The sequence below is a fragment of the Cydia splendana genome, chromosome 18, assembly GCF_910591565.1.
Source record: "Cydia splendana chromosome 18, ilCydSple1.2, whole genome shotgun sequence".
In the NCBI taxonomy this organism is placed as follows: Eukaryota; Metazoa; Arthropoda; class Insecta; order Lepidoptera; family Tortricidae; genus Cydia; species Cydia splendana.
Window position 1 is genome coordinate 10,195,985 of NC_085977.1, and position 20,603 is coordinate 10,216,587.

A 20,603-nucleotide genomic window follows, 5' to 3' on the forward strand; every position below is an offset into this window, starting at 1 on the left:
TAAAATTACGTGTACGAATTACGGTGCAATACGTTTTCACTGATTAAAATGCTATTTATTTATAAATATGGTACCTATCAATGGTGCAATCTTTCTAGTTTTTTAGTTTTACAAAATTCTATTGTCAGCTGTGTTGTTCCGCGTCGTGTGGAGTGTCGCATCTCAACTCAACTCTCCAGATCAAAATGACAGTTCTCATACCGTCTGTAAAATAAGATTTTGTTATCAAATTCTCTTGTACTTACGAACATCGTTTTCTTGTATCACGATCATTGTTGCGTCATAGCATTGTTATATTATTTTCTGTTTAGTACTCTGTTTATCTAACATGACAGAAATGGGTGAGAAGTACAATATCAAGTGTCCTGGTGTGAAACGCCTAATGAAAGAAGCGCTGGAGTTAGCGGAGGCCACTGAAGAATATTGCGCACGTCCTCTAGAGGACAACTTGTTTGAGTGGCACTTCACCGTTCAGGGTCCCAAGGGCACCGACTTTGAGGGCGGCATCTATCACGGTAGGATATTATTGCCCAAAGAATATCCTATGCATCCCCCTCATATAATACTATTAACGCCAAACGGGAGATTCGAAGTAAACAAAAAGATATGTTTATCAATATCTGGACACCATCCTGAGACTTGGCAACCATCTTGGTCGATTCGGACTGCTCTTTTGGCTTTAATTGCTTTCATGCCGACTCCTGCTGAGGGAACTATAGGGTCACTGGACTACACTCCTGCAGAACGTAAAATTTTAGCTAAAAAATCATCAGGCTGGTCATGCCCTCAATGTGGAGAAATAGCAAAGCTATTGTCATCAACTGCAGCCAAACCATTGACAGAGGAAGAGCAGTCAGTATTAAACCAAATTGCATTTAAAGGTGAGGATGAACAGACACAGAAACCACCTGAACCTGAACCAGCTCCTGAGCCTGAAGTTCAAGCATTGGAGTCCACAGAGCCTAGTACTAGCTTTTTAGATCAACTCACAGAGATCCTGGTTGCTCTTTTGGTTGGGGCCATAGGGATTTTTATTTACCGACGTTGGAAAGCATTTGAACCTGTAGGTGAAACTGAGCTGTAATGCCAGAGTCAAATCCATCAGATCTTAGGGCCTAAGAACACTTTGGAATTATTTTATTGCTATATAGCAAAATTAGTGTTTTGCAAAAATAAATTATTTGATAATGTACCTACACTTTTATTGTTTCAATTTAAAAAGTGAATGGTTTTGTATGTGTGCCTTAACACTAAATATAGAGGCATTCATCATTAATTATAATAAGGTTAAACCTTATGCATTAAATTAATTTGTCATGCACTTGATATTATAGCTTATGTCATCTCATCAATCATTCTTAACTTAACTACATAAGTGTTTTGTTTTGTAGGTTTATTAAAAAAATCTATTCCTAAGTTGTAGATTAGTATTTATTGAAATTACTGAAAATAGTAAAATAATTTTGTGGCATTCCAAAAAGTTAGCTGATAATGATAAGGTTTTATATCTACATTGGAAATTTGTTTAATTATAACATAACAAATAGGTTAAGGAACATAATTTTTATCTTAGGTTAAAACTATCACAAAATAAATTTGTGTACATATTTACATGTATTTTCATCAAATCATTTAATATGAAAATCGTTATACATATTTTTGTTTATCTTGACTATAAAATATTAAAATGTATTCTAAACATATAAATGTTTCATTTTTCTCTTGAACTTTAGTCCTTCACTTATCTTGTTATTGATACAAATGTATTCTTAGAAGAATAATACATACATAGGTAATTCTATATCCATGGATTTATATTAGCTATTAAGTACTTCATTATCCACCTCTACCTATTTATTTCATATGCATGAAAGTCCAGCAATCGGACCCTAAAGGAAATAGGTTATCTACCGAGAAAACTACTAGAATGTTTTTTTTTTACTATAAAGTACCTACTGTGCCATACTTTAAATGCAAGAGTCCATATTATTTTCTACTTGTGAGCAGCAGGTAGAGGCAGGCAGTACTGTCTTTACCATAAGGGCACACGGGGCCCGTGCCCAGGGCCCCAATCCTCAGGGGGCCCCGAAGGACAGACAGTAACAGTATATTTGATTATCGATCAAATAAATAGAAGATCATAGTTGATAAATGTTAGTTTAATTCGCTTACTTTACTTTCCAAAAGGGCCCGAAATTCTTGTGTCCAAGGGCCCCAGCATAGTTTAAGACGGCCCTGGAGGTAGGTACTTCATAGTTAAAAGAAACAGATTAGTACTAATTAATCAGGTTGGGAGCTACGGTACCAAACTCGATCACCCTTTCTCGGAATGATCTCGCTAACCCCCATGGCTCAGCCATTATCAAATAATCCAAAAACTAAGTGGCCAGTAATTGACGAATATTACTTATACTGTATTTAAAATAAATTATTTTACACCGTGCATGCAATAAAGCACCAGATAATTATTAGAAAAACACAGATAGGAGTTATTTTTAAACACAAGTTCTATTAACCCGTTCAGGGCCAGCGACTCAGCGTATGGGTCATGCTCAAACAGTTCCGCAGGGCCAGTGACTCACATGTGAGTCTTGAATAAATTGTGATTTAAACTTAAACGAAACGTAATTTGATGTAATAACGTAAGTATCATATAAGCTAACAACCATTTCTATAAGGTATATTAGGTAAAAAAATTATAAACACGTATTTTTTAATGAAAACAGGGTCTAGAATATTGAAGTTTGGTTTACTGTCTGTGCAATATAGTAAATATACTGAAATTCTAGATTCATATGCGATGCAAGCAAACAGAAAAATCCATATTTAAAAAATACTTAAAATATATATATTTCAGAAGTTATTGACATGGCTCAAGGTATGGGTCACCGTGGCCTGGCGCTACTTGTAAAAACTACTAATGTTTCCGTAGCAGGCTAAAATAAACTTTATTGGCTGGTTTTAAAGCTTATTTCATGTTGAAGCTGTTTGATATTGTACCATTTTACAACCGATTACTGTTTGGATGATGGTAAGCCACATTTTGTAGGAACCAAACCGTAGTATAATAATATTTTGTTTTGTATGGGGGGTAAGGCAACTAGGATTTTCTCCCACTGTACTTTTATGTCATAATATTTGGTGATCGTTGTATTGTATCTTAGGCAATTACCAACTAACAATGATGTTAAGGTTCATTTTTTTTCGTTTTAATATACGAGTAAAACAAGGCGGTTGAAACAGTCATGACTAACTAATACGAGTATGTATTGTATTACAAATAGTTTGTGACAAATATTTACAAGTTCTTTAAAATATCGTGGTTTCTACGGCAGATTAGAAAGTAAGCACTATAATACATTTTAAGTTCTCTATTGTTACTAATATAATGGCATTTACCAAAACAAAGATAAATGACCGACCAGGTGTAAGCTTATCGGACACACTTGGACAATAAACAAGGAATGCATCCGAGCAGCGGCGGCGCGGCGGTATTATCTTTCATGTGGTATTTGTCACAAGAGTTCAAGAAGTGATTCATCCCATCCCCCCTATTAGAGATGTATTTTGGAGTAACATGGGAAATATTATTTAGTCACGATTTATTCGTGGGCGACTTTATACTCCTGTGTGTGTTGTTTAGTGATTTCGTATTTTGTGACCATGACTATGGATTACCGGAATTTGAACCCGCCTTACCAAACTGCAATAATTAGTTTTTTTTATAGGCACAGAAAAACGGTGGTTAGTAAAAATGTTGCATAATGCTGTTCAACTGGCCGGCTACATAAGCGGCGATTTATTTACCGTGCGCGCCAGGCTCGAGACCCATAAGCTGAGTCATACGTTTTAGCTAAAAACGGTTTGTATGGTGGCCCGGCGTATTGTGTACGCTCAGCGGTTCGTGGCCATGAATGGGTTAAACGTAGTGATTTAAAACGAATATATGATCATTGTCAAGAGGGCGCTATTATTGTCATTTATATGGCAACAGTTCAGTATAGTCTGAACAATGTGGATTGGCATCTCGCTATTTTGACTTACATACTTGTATTCACTTAATCATAATCAGAATCCAAATATTCGGTGTTCACATTTTTTTATTGTCGGTTTTACCGTATAAAATTCATGTATTTTCTTACGCGTTACACATAGGTCAAAATTACCTTACCAAAATTACCTATAGGGTCTGCTAAATTGTCAATGAACAAAATTGATTGTCTCCAAAGCCCATAGCAAAGAGAATAGAGTGTATAGAGAGTTATTGTCATAGTAAATTTTGTAGTCACTGTAAATTTATTGCCATCTATCGACACAAGATTAAAACTAAAAATGAAATGTATGTTATGTATATCTTTGCCCATAGTAAATATTTTTCAAACACATCTTTGTTACTGTACTTCAGTATTTCCTCGCTTGTATAACATAACACTACAATAACCAAGTCGTAATAACCAGACTATAATGACATTTTGATTTGTTTACCTGTCAGCTCTGATGTTAATTTGGAAATGTTTCGTAGCGAAAGAGTTTGATTTCCCGAACGGTTCTTTTCCAGCAGTTTATTATTTACATTATTTACAATGTTTCGCTCTTGATTATGTATAGTTTTGGCCATTTTTTGTCATTTGTTATTTAACCCCTAGAACGCCGAACCGACAAACGTACTTGTACCCGTCAGATGCCTAGTGCCGGATCCGTCCCATCCCCCTCAAATGCCGGATAGGCTCGCGTACGTGCACCCGTCAACTGCCGCGATAAAAAAAAAGTGCTATAGTGCAAATGATATAAAACTCTATTTGTAAGTGTTTAGATCTCAAAATTGTAAAAATATAATACAATAAATTTGGTGACTGATAAGGCACAAGGCAGTTGAGACAGTTTGTACAGATCTGGGACTAGGCAGTTGACGGGTACAAAAATTGAAGACCCTCCGGCAGTTGACAGGACTGGTACGGATATGGCACTAGGCGTCCCAAGGGTTAATATTCAACACTTAAGTATTATTCAAGTAAACCGCCACAATGACACTGACAACAATAACAACCTATCATTAAAATTGTTGCCAGTGTAAGAAATTAGTTCCAATTAAATTCCGCAACATGGCGCATGATCATAATATTCCTGTAGGGCTACCGCCAATACCGAAAATCGTCAATTGCGGGCATTTTTCTCTGTCACTCTAATTACGCCTTCATTGGAGTAAAAGAGTAAGATCCCCGCAATTTGCGAATTTCGGTTTTCGCGGTAGCCCCTCAGGTCAGGCTTTAAAGCCCCCCATTCACACTCCTACCTTGTAGTCCGCCTCGTTGGGTAGGATTGTGTATGGGGGTTGCGGACTACGAGCCGTTCTACCGTTTAGCCGTTTGTAGGACGGCGACGACTACGAGGCGGACTACAAGGTAGGAGTGTGAATGGGGGGCTTAATTCTCTTTGCTATTTAATAAATCGGAAAGAAATATAAAAAGTAGGTAAGTTGACCGTGACGTCATGATGTTATGTTTCATATAAGCTGTGATATAAGTTCCATATTAGCAAATCGTTTTGACAGTTCTAAAAAAGTAACTGATTTGACTAGTAGGAAAATACCCTATTACCCTCCCTCAGCGACGGAATATATTCTAATTCGTTGCCCGTAAGGCCAGTCCATAGATATAATACGTCGATGTTTACAGTACATATGGTGCTACTTTCCCGCACAAGTGCGGAAAAGAGCACTTTCCGTGCGTATGTCGAATGTTTAAAAGGCCATATTATGTAAGTACTGTAAAACGTTGTACGATACACGTGCGAATAGGTAATTCGCAACTCGGGTCGATTTAAAACACTCCCTTCGGTCTTGTTATAATTTATCGCCACTCGTTACGGACTTCCTCTTTTCCGCACTTGTATCTTGTATCGTAAATAACTATTTTTGCCGCGGCCGTATCTTTTTTTTTACGTTAACTAGAAGTTTTATTTTTTCACAGCTTCAAAGGCTAGGGCTATTTTAGGGTAGACCTCTGAGTATTTCCTCCCTCCTTCCCTCCACACGTTCCCGAGATAAAAGGTCTTGACAGACAGACGGACGGACAGACAGACAACAATGTGATCCTATATGGGTTCCATTTTAAGGTGAGGTCCGCAACCCTAAAAGGAGAAGTCAAGCAGGCAGGCTATGTTGATAACATAGAACAAATTCAAAATAAAACTAAATTTTACACTTCACTTTTATTGTGTTACATATTAAGATAAGTCTAACATATTTTGATGCTTATTTTAGCTCACAATTTTGCAGAAAGGGTGTTAACCGAACCCTACCACCTTATGCAGTGCCTATTGTTCACAGAGTGTGAAAGAAGGGGAGATATACATTTTATACGATATACAAATTAATTTAAATGAGGTCAGCTACATTCATTGGCATTTCGTCAATCTGTGTGGAGTAGTACTGCTCAATATCTCTCAGGATTCTGATATCATCTGATTTGACAAAGTTGATGGCAACACCCTTGCGTCCAAAACGGCCGGAACGACCAATCCTGTGGATGTACAACTCACGGTTGTTGGGCAGGTCATAGTTGATGACAAGAGATACTTGTTGGACATCAATACCTCTTGCCCATACATCAGTTGTGATTAGCACGCGGCTGTAAAACACGAAAAAGGTATTAATGGTTTAGAGTTTTAGACTACTATTACATAATTTACAATGTGCACCATTTAATTTGAATAATTATTTGTGTATTCCCATTTGTCCCCTCTGTCATATTATATGAGGCAGGGACTGATGGGAATGCTTCACATAAATGCACCTATTCACATTTGTGCTGGTGGGGAAAAATGGGAATACTCCCAATTGTTATTGCATGGCTGAGTATATTAGCACTACATCGGGTTCTCACTAAAGTATGCTCACAGAAAGGGTTAAGCATGGAACTCTAATACCGAGACAACACCCTTGATGCCATTTTGATATCTGTATTTTGTGTCATTAAATATAGCTGAATCCAATCACAATTCAGTCTGTCTTTAAAGCTAGAAAATGACATGGGGCATACCTTTGTCCCGATCTGAACTCCTTCATAATATTATCTCTCTCTTTTTGTGGCATATCACCATGCATAGAGCTGACTGTGAAGTTGGCTTCCTGCATTTTCTGTGTGAGCCAGTCCACCTTCCTCTTGGTGTTGCAGAATATCACAGCTTGTGTAATGGTCAAAGTGTCATACAGGTCACAAAGTGTGTCGAACTTCCACTCCTCACGCTCCACGGCCACAAAGAACTGCTTAATGCCTTCGAGTGTCAATTCATCACTGAAAATAACAAAACATCACTTTAGTACTGCAGAAACTTTCACTGACAAAAACAATCTTACTAGAACCATAATTTCTATGATGTAATAATAATAAAGCTGGCTTTGGAGCAATAAAAAATTAATAAGTCAGAGTGATAACTCAAAACAAGTTATTGGCATCATCAGAACAGTTACCTAAAAACTTTGAAATTAGGTAGGTAATAACTTTGAAGTTATGCAGACAGAGGTATGTAGCTAGTTTGTTAGTGCACGACACCTTGCACTTTGTGACTATGCGCTGAAACTTGGCACAGTTGATTCTTAGCTGGTCATGAGCAGATACAGACCGGGAGACCTCGAGAGCCACGTCTCATTTAGTGGGGGGGAGGGGGGAAGTTCGACGCCGCCGCGCTTCACTTGGAGCAACATTTCTCTAAAACTATACCTATTAGGGAATGTAATATATCATTTTCGGATAAATTAAGGATGAGGAATCTAGTTTTGGAACAAAAACAATGCACTTTCTAACAAAAAAAAAGCATAAAGTAGAAAAGACTAAAAAACGTATTTTTGATTTTTTCATAATAACCATTTTTTTTTTAAAGTATAGCAGGAATCTGAAAACAAAAAATACAGTCGTAAAGCTACACTTATTACGTTTAAGAAAATATATAGTTTAATATACAAAACTGTTGATAAATGGGAGATAAAAAATAATATTAAGCGTGGGCCAGAGTGATCTCAATACATAATATTATGAATGTGGGAAAGTTACTTATAATTTGTTCTACAATCGTTTATTTTTTAATAATTTCGTAAATAACTCGTAAACGGTAGCCCACAGCAAAAAAATATCTTTTACGTAAATAATCTGTTTAAGATTTCTTATAAAATAAGTGCTCCTTTTTTTCGCTAAGGTCAATATTAAAAAAAATATTGAAGGGAGAAAATAAATACTAAGGTCCTCTTTTTTAGTCATTCGTAAATAACTCGTAAAGGATGTCCAATAGCAAAAAATATATTGATCCTAGCGAAAAAGTTCGAATGACCTTTTTTGTAGGAAATTTTATGTAAATTATTCATGTACTAAAAATTGTTTTGCTATTGGCCTTCGTTTACGAGTTATTTACGAATGACTAAAAAAGGGGACCTAAGTATTTATTTTCTCCCTTCAATATTTTTTTTAATATTGATGGTACCGAAAAACAGTAGTACTTATTTTATAAGAAATCTGAAACAGATTATTTACGTAAAAGATATTTTTTTGCTGTGGGCTACCGTTTACGAGTTATTTACGAAAAACAAGAAAAATAAACGATTGTAGAACAAATTATAAGTAACTTTCCCACATTCATCATATTTTGTATTGAGATCACTCTGACCCACGCTTAATATTATTTTTTATCTCCCATTTATCAACAGTTTTGTATATTAAACTATATATTTTCTTAAACGTAATAAGTGTAGCTTTACGACTGTATTTTTTGTTTTCAGATTCCTGCTATACTTTAAAAAAAAATTGGTAATTATGAAAAAATCAAAAATACGTTTTTTAGTCTTTTCTACTTTATGCTTTTTTTTTGTTAGAAAGTGCATTGTTTTTGTTCCAAAACTAGATTCCTCATCCTTAATTTATCCGAAAATGATATATTACATTCCCTAATAGGTATAGTTTTAGAGAAATGTTGCTCCAAGTGAAGCGCGGCGGCGTCGAACTTCCCCCCCTCCCCCCCACTAAATGAGACGTGGCTCTCGAGGTCTCCCGGTCTGTATCTGCTCAAGACCAGCTAAGAATCAACTGTGCCAAGTTTCAGCGCATAGTCTCAAAGTGCAAGGTCCCCATACAACGGTGTGCAGTAACAAAGCAGCTAATGCCAAAAAGTAAGCATACCCCATACATTAGCCCAGCGGTTGGCAACCTTTTAGCAGTCAAGGGCCACATAACAGTTAACAAAGTGAACGCGGGCCGCACTTTGTTAATATTTATGACTTTATCAGACATTGTCATATGTCAATATTACATACAAAATAGCCAGGGAGGCTCGCGGGCCGCAAGTGAGAGGTTCGCGGGCCGCTGGTTGCCGACCGCTGCATTAGCCTAAGAGATTAATATACACCGTGTTTTTTTTTATTTCCGTTAATTTCAAGGGTGCATTCCTGAGCTTAAATCAAGTAACTTTCTCAAAGACACCGATGTTCTAATTAAGTCCATTTCGGAGATAATCCATAATTTATTTTTTTCCTATAAGGCCTCTACAAGCGTGTACACCTGCCTTAGGGCCGGCTTACATATTGATTAGTGTTTAGAATGAGTTCATACATTTGCTACTAAACTTAAGTACAATCTCGGTCGATTGATGTACGAAATGACATTGATATGTCACAGATTTCAATTGTTTGGTTGAGTTAAACGTAATGCCCGTGTTACAACAACGCTATATGCTACATTAATTACTTTTTAAACAGAAAAAAAAACAAAAAAGAAAACAAAAAAATTTTTTTTTTTCAACATTATTTATGCCATTTAGTTCTTATAAACGTACTTAACTATACCCCGAAGTTAACGGAATTCAATAAAAACACGGTGTACAGTAACTTGCACAAGTTTTTTCTCTCTAACAAGTCAAATTCATAAATAAATTGCTAGAATCCCATTGTGTTAACAGTATACTAACTATTATCAACTAAGGGCCATTTACATGTTCAAGGAGTAGTGAATTAATTTAGAGTTTATACAGTACAAATAATCCTGTATAAATGGTTAACTTCATGTTAGTTGGCTAACCCTGGAACGCACAAGTGGCCCTTAGTGATGTTTCAGGTGAATAATGACTTGTATAACTGTCTTTACCTGTTTCAGGTGAATAATGACTTGTATAACTGTCTTTACCGTGTACTTTGGCTATAAAGGAATTTATAAAAAACTTAATTTGTCCTTTATCCTTACCGTTTAACTAAAATCCTAATGGGATCTGTCATAAACTTGGAAGTCATTTCCAATATTTCATGGGGCAAAGTAGCAGATATGAGTACAACTTGTGTTGCAGGCGGCAGGTAACGGTAGACATCATAAATCTGCTCCTTGAAGCCCTTGTTCAGCATCTCATCAGCTTCGTCAAGGACCAGCATCTTGATTGCTCTGGTACGGAGTACACGTCTTCTAATCATGTCTGTAAATAATCAGCATGTATAACATTAGCTTGAAAAAGGTATCATTCAGTTTCATTAAAAACCATCTGTGTTCTGTGTAAGTATTGGTATCAGTTTGCTTAAAATGGGGTTGATTATATGTAGTTGTTATTTTAAAATGTATTATCTTACCAAAAACTCTGCCAGGAGTTCCAGAAACTACATGCTGACCATAATCCAGCTTCCTAATGTCTTCACCGAGGTTTGTGCCTCCAATGCAAGCATGGCACTGGACATTCATGAAATCTCCCAAAGCCAGGATAACCTTTTGAATCTGTGTAGCCAACTCGCGAGTGGGCGACAACACCAGAACCTGCGTCTCACGAAGAGTCGTGTCCAATGACTGCAGGATGGATATGGAAAATGTGGCGGTTTTACCCGTGCCTGACTGGGCCTGGGCAATCACATCTCTGCCTTTCACAATCGGCTGAATACTTCTCTGCTGAATAGCGGAAGGCTTCTCGAATCCTGGAATTAGAAAGTTTGACATACATAATACAATTCACGATACCATTTGCAAGTTATTGCTTAAACTTGAATAGACATAATTACCATAAGTATATATTCCTCTCAGCAATTCATCCCGAAGGCCCATGGAGTCAAATGTGGGAATAACTTCCACATCTTCGCTTGTGTCGAATTCAACGTTTGATAAATCTTCCGATATGATTTTTCGATTGTATGAGGCCTCTGACGCAGTCATTTTAAGAAGACGTCAACTTTATTAATAAGAAAAGCCCCGTTTATTTTCACTTGAACACGTTTAGAAAATTTAACCAGAAATGTGAGAAAAATGCACTACAAACAGCGTACAGTCGTCACATTTGTTTCAACAATCAACATGGCGGCCGGCGACTATGAAATGTTGCCATATAACAGAAGCAGAAACGAACGTTTTAAGCAATAGTTGGAACGGTTGGAACACATATTTAAATTGATTTAAGTACTGAAATAATTATAATTACACTTTAATTAATATCATAGTAATGTATCCAGTGATAATGCATGGTACTAACGTGTTATATTTAAAAATTCCTTATTTATATGAATGTATTTATCGAAAATTAAATGACTTCTTTGCGTTTTATTATTGCTATGAAGTTTGAATTTTTAAATGGCTTTATTCCTATTTCACAACTTAAAAATAATTATTTGTCCTTTAAATAATTCCAAAGGGTTTCATATTTCAAATACAGATCAGACACTTCAATAATTAGTCCGAAGCAAGTGAAAATTGGCGAATTATACACCAACGCATCAATATCTAAACGTAAATAACAACGCATTCTGATTTCTGATTTGTGGTTGTAGGCAAAAAGACCGATCATATTTGAACGAATCAAAATGGATGCTGGGTGTGAATGAACTACTGAAAAACGAGCAGCTTTTGTCGATTTGTAGCGTGAGCTCGATGGTCGGATTGAGAAACTGGTGTCGTGATTTATTAAGTATTAATTTAAGCAGTGTTTTACTCGCGAGTGTCGTCAATAACGAAGTGGTCCGAGTACTGGTTTAATTCAGTAGTCACCGTGTCGAAAAGAAATGTGTTTATACAAATGTTTAGCAGATCCTCATAATCAGCAGGTGACCGTAGTAGGATGAGGACTGTGTCGACAGTGTTGAATGTCGTGCCTAGCCCTCGCCTGGTGCTCTGCGAGCCGCGGATCCCGACGTTCGGTTCGATATGGCGAGTGCGTTCGGACTAGAGAGTCGCTCGTGTGTTGCATGAGCGGTCAGAAATGAAATGCATATACAGGAAGCAACGAACACAACTCTGACAACATGTTCCAAAATGACAGAAGAAGTAGACAGAAGACATGGCGTAAACGGGAACAGCAGTAGCAAGACAGCGAGCGAGGAGAGTCCCGTCGCCACCTCGGCGCACTCGGGCTCGGGCGGCCGACTCAAGTTCTTCAAAGGTCAGTAGAGGGTCACTAATATAAACAGCTGATGGTTCATTGCATATAAAGTGAATATTTGCCTTGTTTTGTACTTCAGTCAACTACTTAAGGAAAACTAGAAAGTCATTCATGCTCTGATAACCATGCACAGGCACGTTTGACCGAGTGGTTGCCAATTGTCTGTGCACTACCTCTGCACTATTGTTGTGTGTTTCATAAGAAGCCATGGGCAGCCTACCAGAAACAAATTCATTTAGATTACAGCTTGATAGACATACTTTTGTTATGATTAATCCAGAAAGCAGATTTAACTAAAATAACTAGAATTGGACTTAAGTACCAAAACAAAGTAATTTACAACTTAGAATATTGGTTTTAATGAAAGGTCATTAATTTTGTGATTTACTCTGTTAAAGAAATGTCAGCTGTTTTAAGAATTCACAACATGTAGCTCATACATATGGATTACAACATAACATACCTTTGCTGTTTTTGATATGGTTTTTAAGCAATTAGTATGATTTGTAGATAGAAAAATTAGGTACCATTATTTAATTCTCGATGTACTTATGCATCAATGCTAGTTTCTATATGTAGTTTAGTGTGAAATCTTGTATAATATGGCAAATAACACCATCCCTAATCATGATCCATTACGGTTTAGTCATATAAAGAATGTGTCATAATAAGCCTCTCTAACTTGATCCTATTGTCTCAACAACTGACAACAGCACATTCTACAAACATTTAAGGCAAGTGTTATTTGATATGATATTTGGACAAACCTACTGACAATTAGTTATCTATATACAAATAAACAAGTGCATTAGCAACAGGACAAAGATATAATAAACTAGGTTTTATACCTATATATTCTACAAATGAATTGACCTTTATTTGTAAGAGTTTAGTACTCATCATATAGTTATGCATATAAATGTTTTAGTTATATACAAAATTACCATTTGTTGTTTAATAAGTCCAGCAATAATTAAGTGTAACATATATTACGGTATATTACGATATCTTATAGCAAGGCATCTTAAGATACCTTAAGATGTTATAGCTCGGTATATTATGAGATATCCATTGGTATCTTACGGTATATTAATATACTAGCTTTTGCCCGCGACTTCGTCTGCATGGAATTAGTGACAGCAGCTAAAGTAGGTATAGCACCTGGATAATGCTAATAGCAATCATTCAATTTGCGCATTGCTTACTTCAATTATTAGGCAATTCATTAACTCTTTCAATTCCACCCCCCTTTGCACTCTCTTCAGGGATGATTTCCGACATAAAAACTATTATATGTCCTTCCCCGGGACTCAAACTATCTCTATGCCAAATTTCAACTAAATCGGTTCGGCGGCTTAAGCGTGAAGAGGTACTGTTATGACAGACAGTGTATGACACACTTTCGCCTTTATAATATTAGTATGGATATTATCGCTCCATCTGTGACGGGCTTAATATGTAGTGGGAATGTTTTACGTCAACAGGTGATTCAGTAAATATGTGTGTGTAAATATAGCTCTTAATTTTTTTGCTGTTCATGGCTATATTGTCAAATAGATTATTCTCTTTATTTATTCTTCGTCTTAAGTTAGGTTATTTATAATATGAATATAAAAGTAAAATATAAAAACACTTACAAAACAATAAAAAAATACATATAAACACAATATAAAAAACCTAACCTAGGATGCCGCCGGCAGCGGGGCTTGGCCCAAGCTGCCGGTGGTCAGGGCCGCAGAGTGAGGAACCGACGTACTATACGCGCCGTGTCCAAAATTACCGCCTTCTGCATCTGACCCTTGATCCAACCACCCAGCGAGAGTCTCTCTAGGTGTTGGTCGAGACTCTTCGCTATGAGACCGTTCGCTGACACAACTATCGGAACAATGATCGTCGAGTCAACATCCCACATGGCGGTAATCTCGTGAGCTAAGTCTAGGTACTTGCTGGACTTGTCCTTCTCGGCCTTCACGAGATTCTCATCATGGGGGATGGTGACGTCGGCGAGCACGGCCCGGCGCTGCGATCGGTCTATCAGCACGATGTCAGGCTTATTGGCGACAATAGTCCTGTCAGTGATGATAGATCGATCCCAATAGAACGTGGCACGACCATTCTCGAGAACAGGCGCAGGTAAGTACTTGTAATACGGTACTTCGCGGTCCACAAGGCCGTATAGAAGAGCAAGTTGCTGGTGAATAATCCTGGCTACGAGATTATGTCTGTGCAAGTACTCACCGTTAGCAAGATGAGAACAACCGGAAATGATATGCCTAAGTGACTCTCCCGGACGGCGGCATGCCCGACAAATGTCGACCGTACCGTCCTTCAGGATATATTTCCGATAGTTTTTCGTCATCATAGATTATTATTATTATTTATTTATTTATTTATTTAAACCTTTGGGAAACAAACAGGCAAAAACAACACATATAGTAAATCAGATAACACATTCACAAGCCACACAGTTTCCACTAATGAATAATAACAGTTATGTTGCTCAGAATCTAACATTAAAACAATTCAAACTTAAACCTACTTTAACATTAATAGAATTTATTTACAACATGCATAACTCGAATACCTAACTTGAATTGATGTAATAACACACATAAAAACAACATGCGAACATTGGAAAGTATGATGTAACATAATTACTAATGGATATTATTTTTACCATTAACTGTACTTTTTATTGCAGAAACAAACTGTTGTAATGATAAATGAAATATATCAATATCAGAAAATTTTTCATTATAAGTTCTACACGCTCTAGCAAAAAAGCTATTTCTTGCATATGTAGTGCGCCCAAAGTCAATTGCAAAAAGGTTTGTGGAGCGAGTTCGCCGATTAGGACAGCGAATTGAAATTTTAGATAAAAGATTAGGTGAATCAATAAGGCCATGTAAGATTTTGAACAAAAAAATTTGATCTCTAATTTCTCTACGTGTTTGAAGAGACTCTAAATTGTCAGTGCTAAAAGATTTAAATTTATATTTCATTGTTCTAATAAATTTGTTCTGAATTTTTTCAATTGTGTGGATGTGAACATTGAAATGAGGATTCCAGACTGTAGTCGCGTATTCTAAGTTTGACCTAACAAATGCGTTAAATAGAAGTTGCAGAGTCTTAGGGTTTGTAAAATCCTTGCTTTGGCGGAAAATGAATCCCATCATTCTGTATGCTTTCGCTGAAATTTTGTCAATATGTGAAATAAATTGTAGTTCACTATCGAAATTTAAACCCAGATCCTTCACTTCAGATACAACTCTTAACGTTTTGTTATTTAAAGAATAATTATACTGTATTTTATTGCGTTTTCTTGTAAATGATATAGCACAGCACTTTTCTACATTCAGGTACAGTATTAGGTACATTATTATTTATTATTATTCTTTAAGCAGGCAGGCAGTTGTGACAACTGATATTGCCTGTATCCAGTAATCATTAATAGTTATCGTTGTCAAGTAGATGTATAGATGTGTTTGTCTAATAATTGGTTCACATTTTGTGCAGAAACCACATCTTCGGGGAGTTTGTTCCAAGCCCTCACTACTCGGTTGCTCAAAAAGTGTTTGTATGGGTTACTGTGGGACCTATTGCTTTCTAACTTTAAGTGATGACCTCTCAGACGGGTGTTGTTGTTGCGCTTGAACATCTCATGAAAATCCTTGAGGTCATAGTGCCCAGACAGTATTTTATATTTTGCTATTAGGTCTGCCCGTTTCTGATATCTGTTGAATTATTTTATACTTGTACCAATAAACTTATAGTTTTAGAGCAGTTTACTGAATTGGTTGTTGGAAGAAGTAACCCACTCTATATTTATGTAGGTCTTTTCGTCAGAATTGAACATTAACCCATTCATGGCCACGTACCGCTGAGCGTACACAATACGCCGGGCCACCATACAAACCGTTTTTAGCTAAAACGTATGACTCAGCTTATGGGTCTCGAGCCTGGCGCGCACGGTAAATAAATCGCCGCTTATGAAGCCGGCCAGTTGAACAGCATTATGCAATATTTTTACTAACCACCGTTTTTCTGTGCCTATAAAAAAAACGAATTACTTATTGCAGTTTGGTTAGGCGGGTTCAAATTCCGGTAATCCATAGCCATGGTCACAAAATACGAAATCACTAAACAGCACAGGAGGAGTATAAAGTCGCCCACGAATAAATCGTGACTAAATAATATTTCCCATGTTACTCCAAAATACATCTCTAATCTATACACTAAAATACATAACTTCTTGAACTCTTGTGACAAATACCACATGAAAGATAATACCGCCGCCTCCGCTCCGATGCATTCCTTGTTTATTGTCCAAGTGTGTCCGATAAGCTTACACCTGGTCGGTCATTTATCTTTGTTTTGGTAAACGCCATTATATTAGTAACAATAGAGAACTTAAAATGTATTATAGTACTTACTTTCTAATCTGCCGTAGAAACCACGATGTTTTAAAGAACTTGTAAATATTTGTCACAAACTATTTGTAATATATTAAGTTATTAATATTAGTTAGTGATGACTGTTTCAACCGCCTTGTTTTATATTGAAACGAAAAAAAATGAACCTTAACATAATTGTTAGTAGGTAATTGCCTAAGATACAATACAACGATCACCAAATATTATGACATAAAAGTACAGTGGGAGAATATCCTAGTTGTCTTACCCCTCATACAAAACAAAATATAATACTACGGTTTGGTTCCTACAAAATGTGGCTTACCATCATCCAAACAGTAATGGATTGTAAAATGGTACAATATCAAACAGCGTCAACATGAAATAAGCTTTAAAACCAGCCAATAAAGTTTATATTAGCCTGCTACGGAAACATTAGTAGTTTTTACAAGTAGCGCCAGGCCACGGTGACCCATACCTTGAGCCATGTCAATAACTTCTGAAATATATATATTTTTTGTATTTTTTAAATATGGATTTTTCTGTTTGCTTGCATCGCATATGTATCTAGAATTTCAATATATTTACTATATTGCACTGATAGTAAACCAAACTTGAATATTCTAGGCCCTGTTTTCATTAAAAAATACGTGTTTATAATTTTTTAACCTAATATACCTTATAGAAATGGTTGTTAGCTTATATGATACTTACGTTATTACATCAAATTACGTTTCGTTTCAAGTTTAAATCAGAATTTATTCAAGACTCAGATGTGAGTCACTGGCCCTGCGGAACTGTTTGAGCATGACCCATACGCTGAGTCGCTGGCCCTGAATGGGTTAAAATATTTTGGTGGTAACAATGAGAATAAATATTCCTACTAGTTACCACCAGAGTGTGTTATGGTAACTACTTGGAATTGTTTGTCTCAGTTGTTACCGCTGGGGACAGGCGGGAAAACATTCCCAGTTGTTACCACTGGTAAAATTTTGGTGGTAACTAGTGGGAATAACACTGTTTTTATGAGACAATCTTCTATCAAAATGGCCAAACTCAATACATCCAAGTAGAAAATACATGCTAACTGCCCCAAATTAAACTATTAATAGCATTAACAGTTAATCTGTGTGTGTGTGTTAAGCTGTGGCAAAATGCCGGGACAACGCGAGGAAGAAGGAGAGAAGAACATTAACAGTTAATATAGGAAGAATAATGTTGGCAGAAAAAAGAGCACTTTAATGATGTTCTTCTACTACACCATTTCTGGTTTGGATCAGTTGCCAATGATGCTTCATTGGTTCATATAATTCATATTATATTTGTCTGATTATGTTGTCACTTATTATTAATATTTACCTTTTATTAACTCAATTATACCATCAGGCACATCAAAATTAGTAATTAAATCCTTTTTAGGGCTCCGTACCCAAAGGGTAAAACGGGACCCTATTACTAATAAGAATCCACTGTCCGTCTGTCTGTCACCAGGCTGTATCTCATGAACCGTGATAGCTAGGCAGTTGAAATTGTCACAGATTATGTATTTCTGTTGCTGCTATAACAACAAATACTAAAAAGTACGGAACCCTCGATGGGCAAGTCCGACTCGCACTTGTCCGGTTTTTAAATATATTTTAGTTGACTCCCTTTAGATCATTTGAAACATGGATATTAAGGGCTATGTGTGATATTCCAGATGGCAAGTTCATCTTGGAGCTGGTGCGTGGGTGCGCGCGCGCGGGCGAGCGCTCGGGCTGGGTGTCGGTGCCGCGCAAGACGTTCTGGCCGCCCGCCGCGCCGCACACGCCGCCCACGCCGCCCGCGCCCGGCCCGACCGCCTCGCTCAGCGTGTCCGACGACAACTCTTCCATCCACTCCTCGCCCTGGCAGCGCGACCACTGCTGGAAGCAGCCCGCCCCGCGCCGCAACCTCTCCAAAGAGCTAGCCATGTACTATTGCCGGCCCGCGGCGCTCACCGCGCAGGCGATCCGCGCCGGCGCTCGAGCGAAGCGTCGCCGGCCCTACGACGCGACGCCGCTCGAGCCGCGCAACGGGCTCTGTCGGAACGGCGCCGTCTCCCCCGGCCGGGACGCCGTCGACGGCGCGCCCGACTCCGCCGCCAAGCCGGCCGACGAGCGGCGGACGGATTGCGACCGAGAGAAATATTACCACATGAAACTCAAAAAACCATATCAGTATCATAAGTTAAGGGTGTATAAAAAGACGAAACCTGCGATCAGGCCTAAGTTGCTCGCCCGTACGATAGATAAGCTGCGCGAACGCGTCGCGGCGCTGCCGGCTCCCGTCAACGCCAAGCTGGCTTCGTGTCGCCAGGAGCACATGATGGTATCGCCACGCAAGCGCATCCTACGCGAACTCGAGCGCGTCAGCTTAGAGGACCAGGGCACGAAGAGGCGCGCCAAGACCGTGCCGGCGCTCAGCACCGCGTCCTACCCGCCGTCGCCCGGCCCCGGGCCCAGCCACGCGCCCGCGCGCGCCGCCGCGCCGCCCGACACGCCGCCCCAGCGCTCCACCAACGGCACCGCCTCCCTTCGCAAGGAGCCCGTCACCAAGAACGTGAGCAGCTACAGCATCCACTCGCTGCTGTCCATGCCGGACGACAGCCCCGCCCCGTCGCCGGCGCGGCGCTCGCCGCACTCGTACCCGCCCTCCTTGAAGACGGAGTCGCCGTCGAGCGTGCACTCGCCGGACCTGAGCCCGAGCCCCGACAACTACCGCTACCGCTACTCGGCGCTGACGCTGGGCTCGCCGACGCCGGGCGCGCCGCGGGACTCGCCGACGCCGCCGGAGCTGGCGCGGTACCGGCACGCGCCGTACGCGCCGCCCGTGTCGCCGTACGCGGCCGGGCGGCAGTGGGCGGGCGCACCGTACCGCCGCGAGGACTGGCGCGAGCTGCAGTACGTGTACGGGTACGGGTACGGCGGCGTGGCGCCGGCCGTGGGCTACCGCGCGCCGCAGGCTCCGCTGTGGATGCACTACGGGGTGCCGGTCCCGCCCGGGCCCTGGGCGCCGCTGGCGCACCCGCTCATTAACGACCACATACCTAAAGAAGAACCTACGTCAGGTGAGAACTGATACTTATTAAACAATTTGCTGATTAAATAATTTCAACATTTTGACAATTTGGCAATGTTGTTTATCGTAATGCGTTTTACTGACATTGACCTGAGACAGACATTGTCTATAGCTACTTGTTCAGCGACCTAAAGAGGATCTTGTATCCCCACAAGACATAATAGTAAACTATTCTTCCCTATTTTGAGTCATTTTACTGCAGTTAGTTTTTATTAGTATATTTTTCCTTTTTTTTCAGATTTGCCGCTGAACCTGTCAAAGCACTGAAAGGCGCGGGCGCTGCTCGGTTCGGTGCGCTCTTAACGTTACTATTGTACATGTATTACAAACGCAATCAAAGACTTTTAGTTTATTTAAAGTGGCATATGATTATGCAATATCTTTTTATATTTTATGCTATACATTAAAGAACAAGTTCGAACAGTAAACTTGTGGTGAAATGTCGACAACGTTGTCCCATCAACATTCCATGGTCACTATCGATTGGAGAGTATTGGAAGTCCAAAAAGTACATCCCACCTAATCCAATAGCCTATAAACGCTCGGAAGCGATTAAATTTATATAACGATATTATGCACTTTTTGCACATGGGCAAAAAATATTTTTGTATAAATGTGGTTTTCCGCAAACTTGTTTGTCTGGAAATCTATTTACAAATCATGTATTTTACACGGAAATAATATTATATTTTTAATATAGATGTACTG

At 38.7% G+C, this 20,603-nt stretch overlaps 3 protein-coding genes across 3 annotated transcripts; 2 read left to right on the plus strand and 1 right to left on the minus strand.

Annotated features, from left to right (window-relative positions):
• Positions 1-124: 124 nt before the first annotated feature.
• LOC134799580 (ubiquitin-conjugating enzyme E2 J1-like) lies at positions 125-1,692 on the plus strand. Its single transcript, XM_063772012.1, has one exon. The coding sequence runs from the start codon at positions 329-331 to the stop codon at positions 1,082-1,084; it is 756 nt and encodes a 251-aa protein (XP_063628082.1). The 5' UTR covers positions 125-328; the 3' UTR covers positions 1,085-1,692.
• A 4,503-nt stretch (positions 1,693-6,195) lies between these two features.
• On the minus strand, positions 6,196-11,314 carry LOC134799581 (eukaryotic initiation factor 4A-III). Its single transcript, XM_063772013.1, has 5 exons — positions 11,018-11,314; positions 10,598-10,933; positions 10,224-10,446; positions 7,041-7,295; positions 6,196-6,629 (listed from the first exon to the last, which is right to left on the minus strand). Exons 1-5 carry the CDS (start codon positions 11,166-11,168, stop codon positions 6,377-6,379), a joined length of 1,218 nt encoding a protein of 405 aa, XP_063628083.1. The 5' UTR covers positions 11,169-11,314; the 3' UTR covers positions 6,196-6,376.
• Positions 11,315-11,610: 296 nt separating this feature from the next.
• Positions 11,611-20,323, plus strand: LOC134799589 (protein hairless). Its single transcript, XM_063772024.1, has 3 exons — positions 11,611-12,384; positions 18,496-19,884; positions 20,134-20,323. Exons 1-3 carry the CDS (start codon positions 12,210-12,212, stop codon positions 20,160-20,162), a joined length of 1,593 nt encoding a protein of 530 aa, XP_063628094.1. The 5' UTR covers positions 11,611-12,209; the 3' UTR covers positions 20,163-20,323.
• The last annotated feature ends 280 nt before the right edge of the window (positions 20,324-20,603 follow it).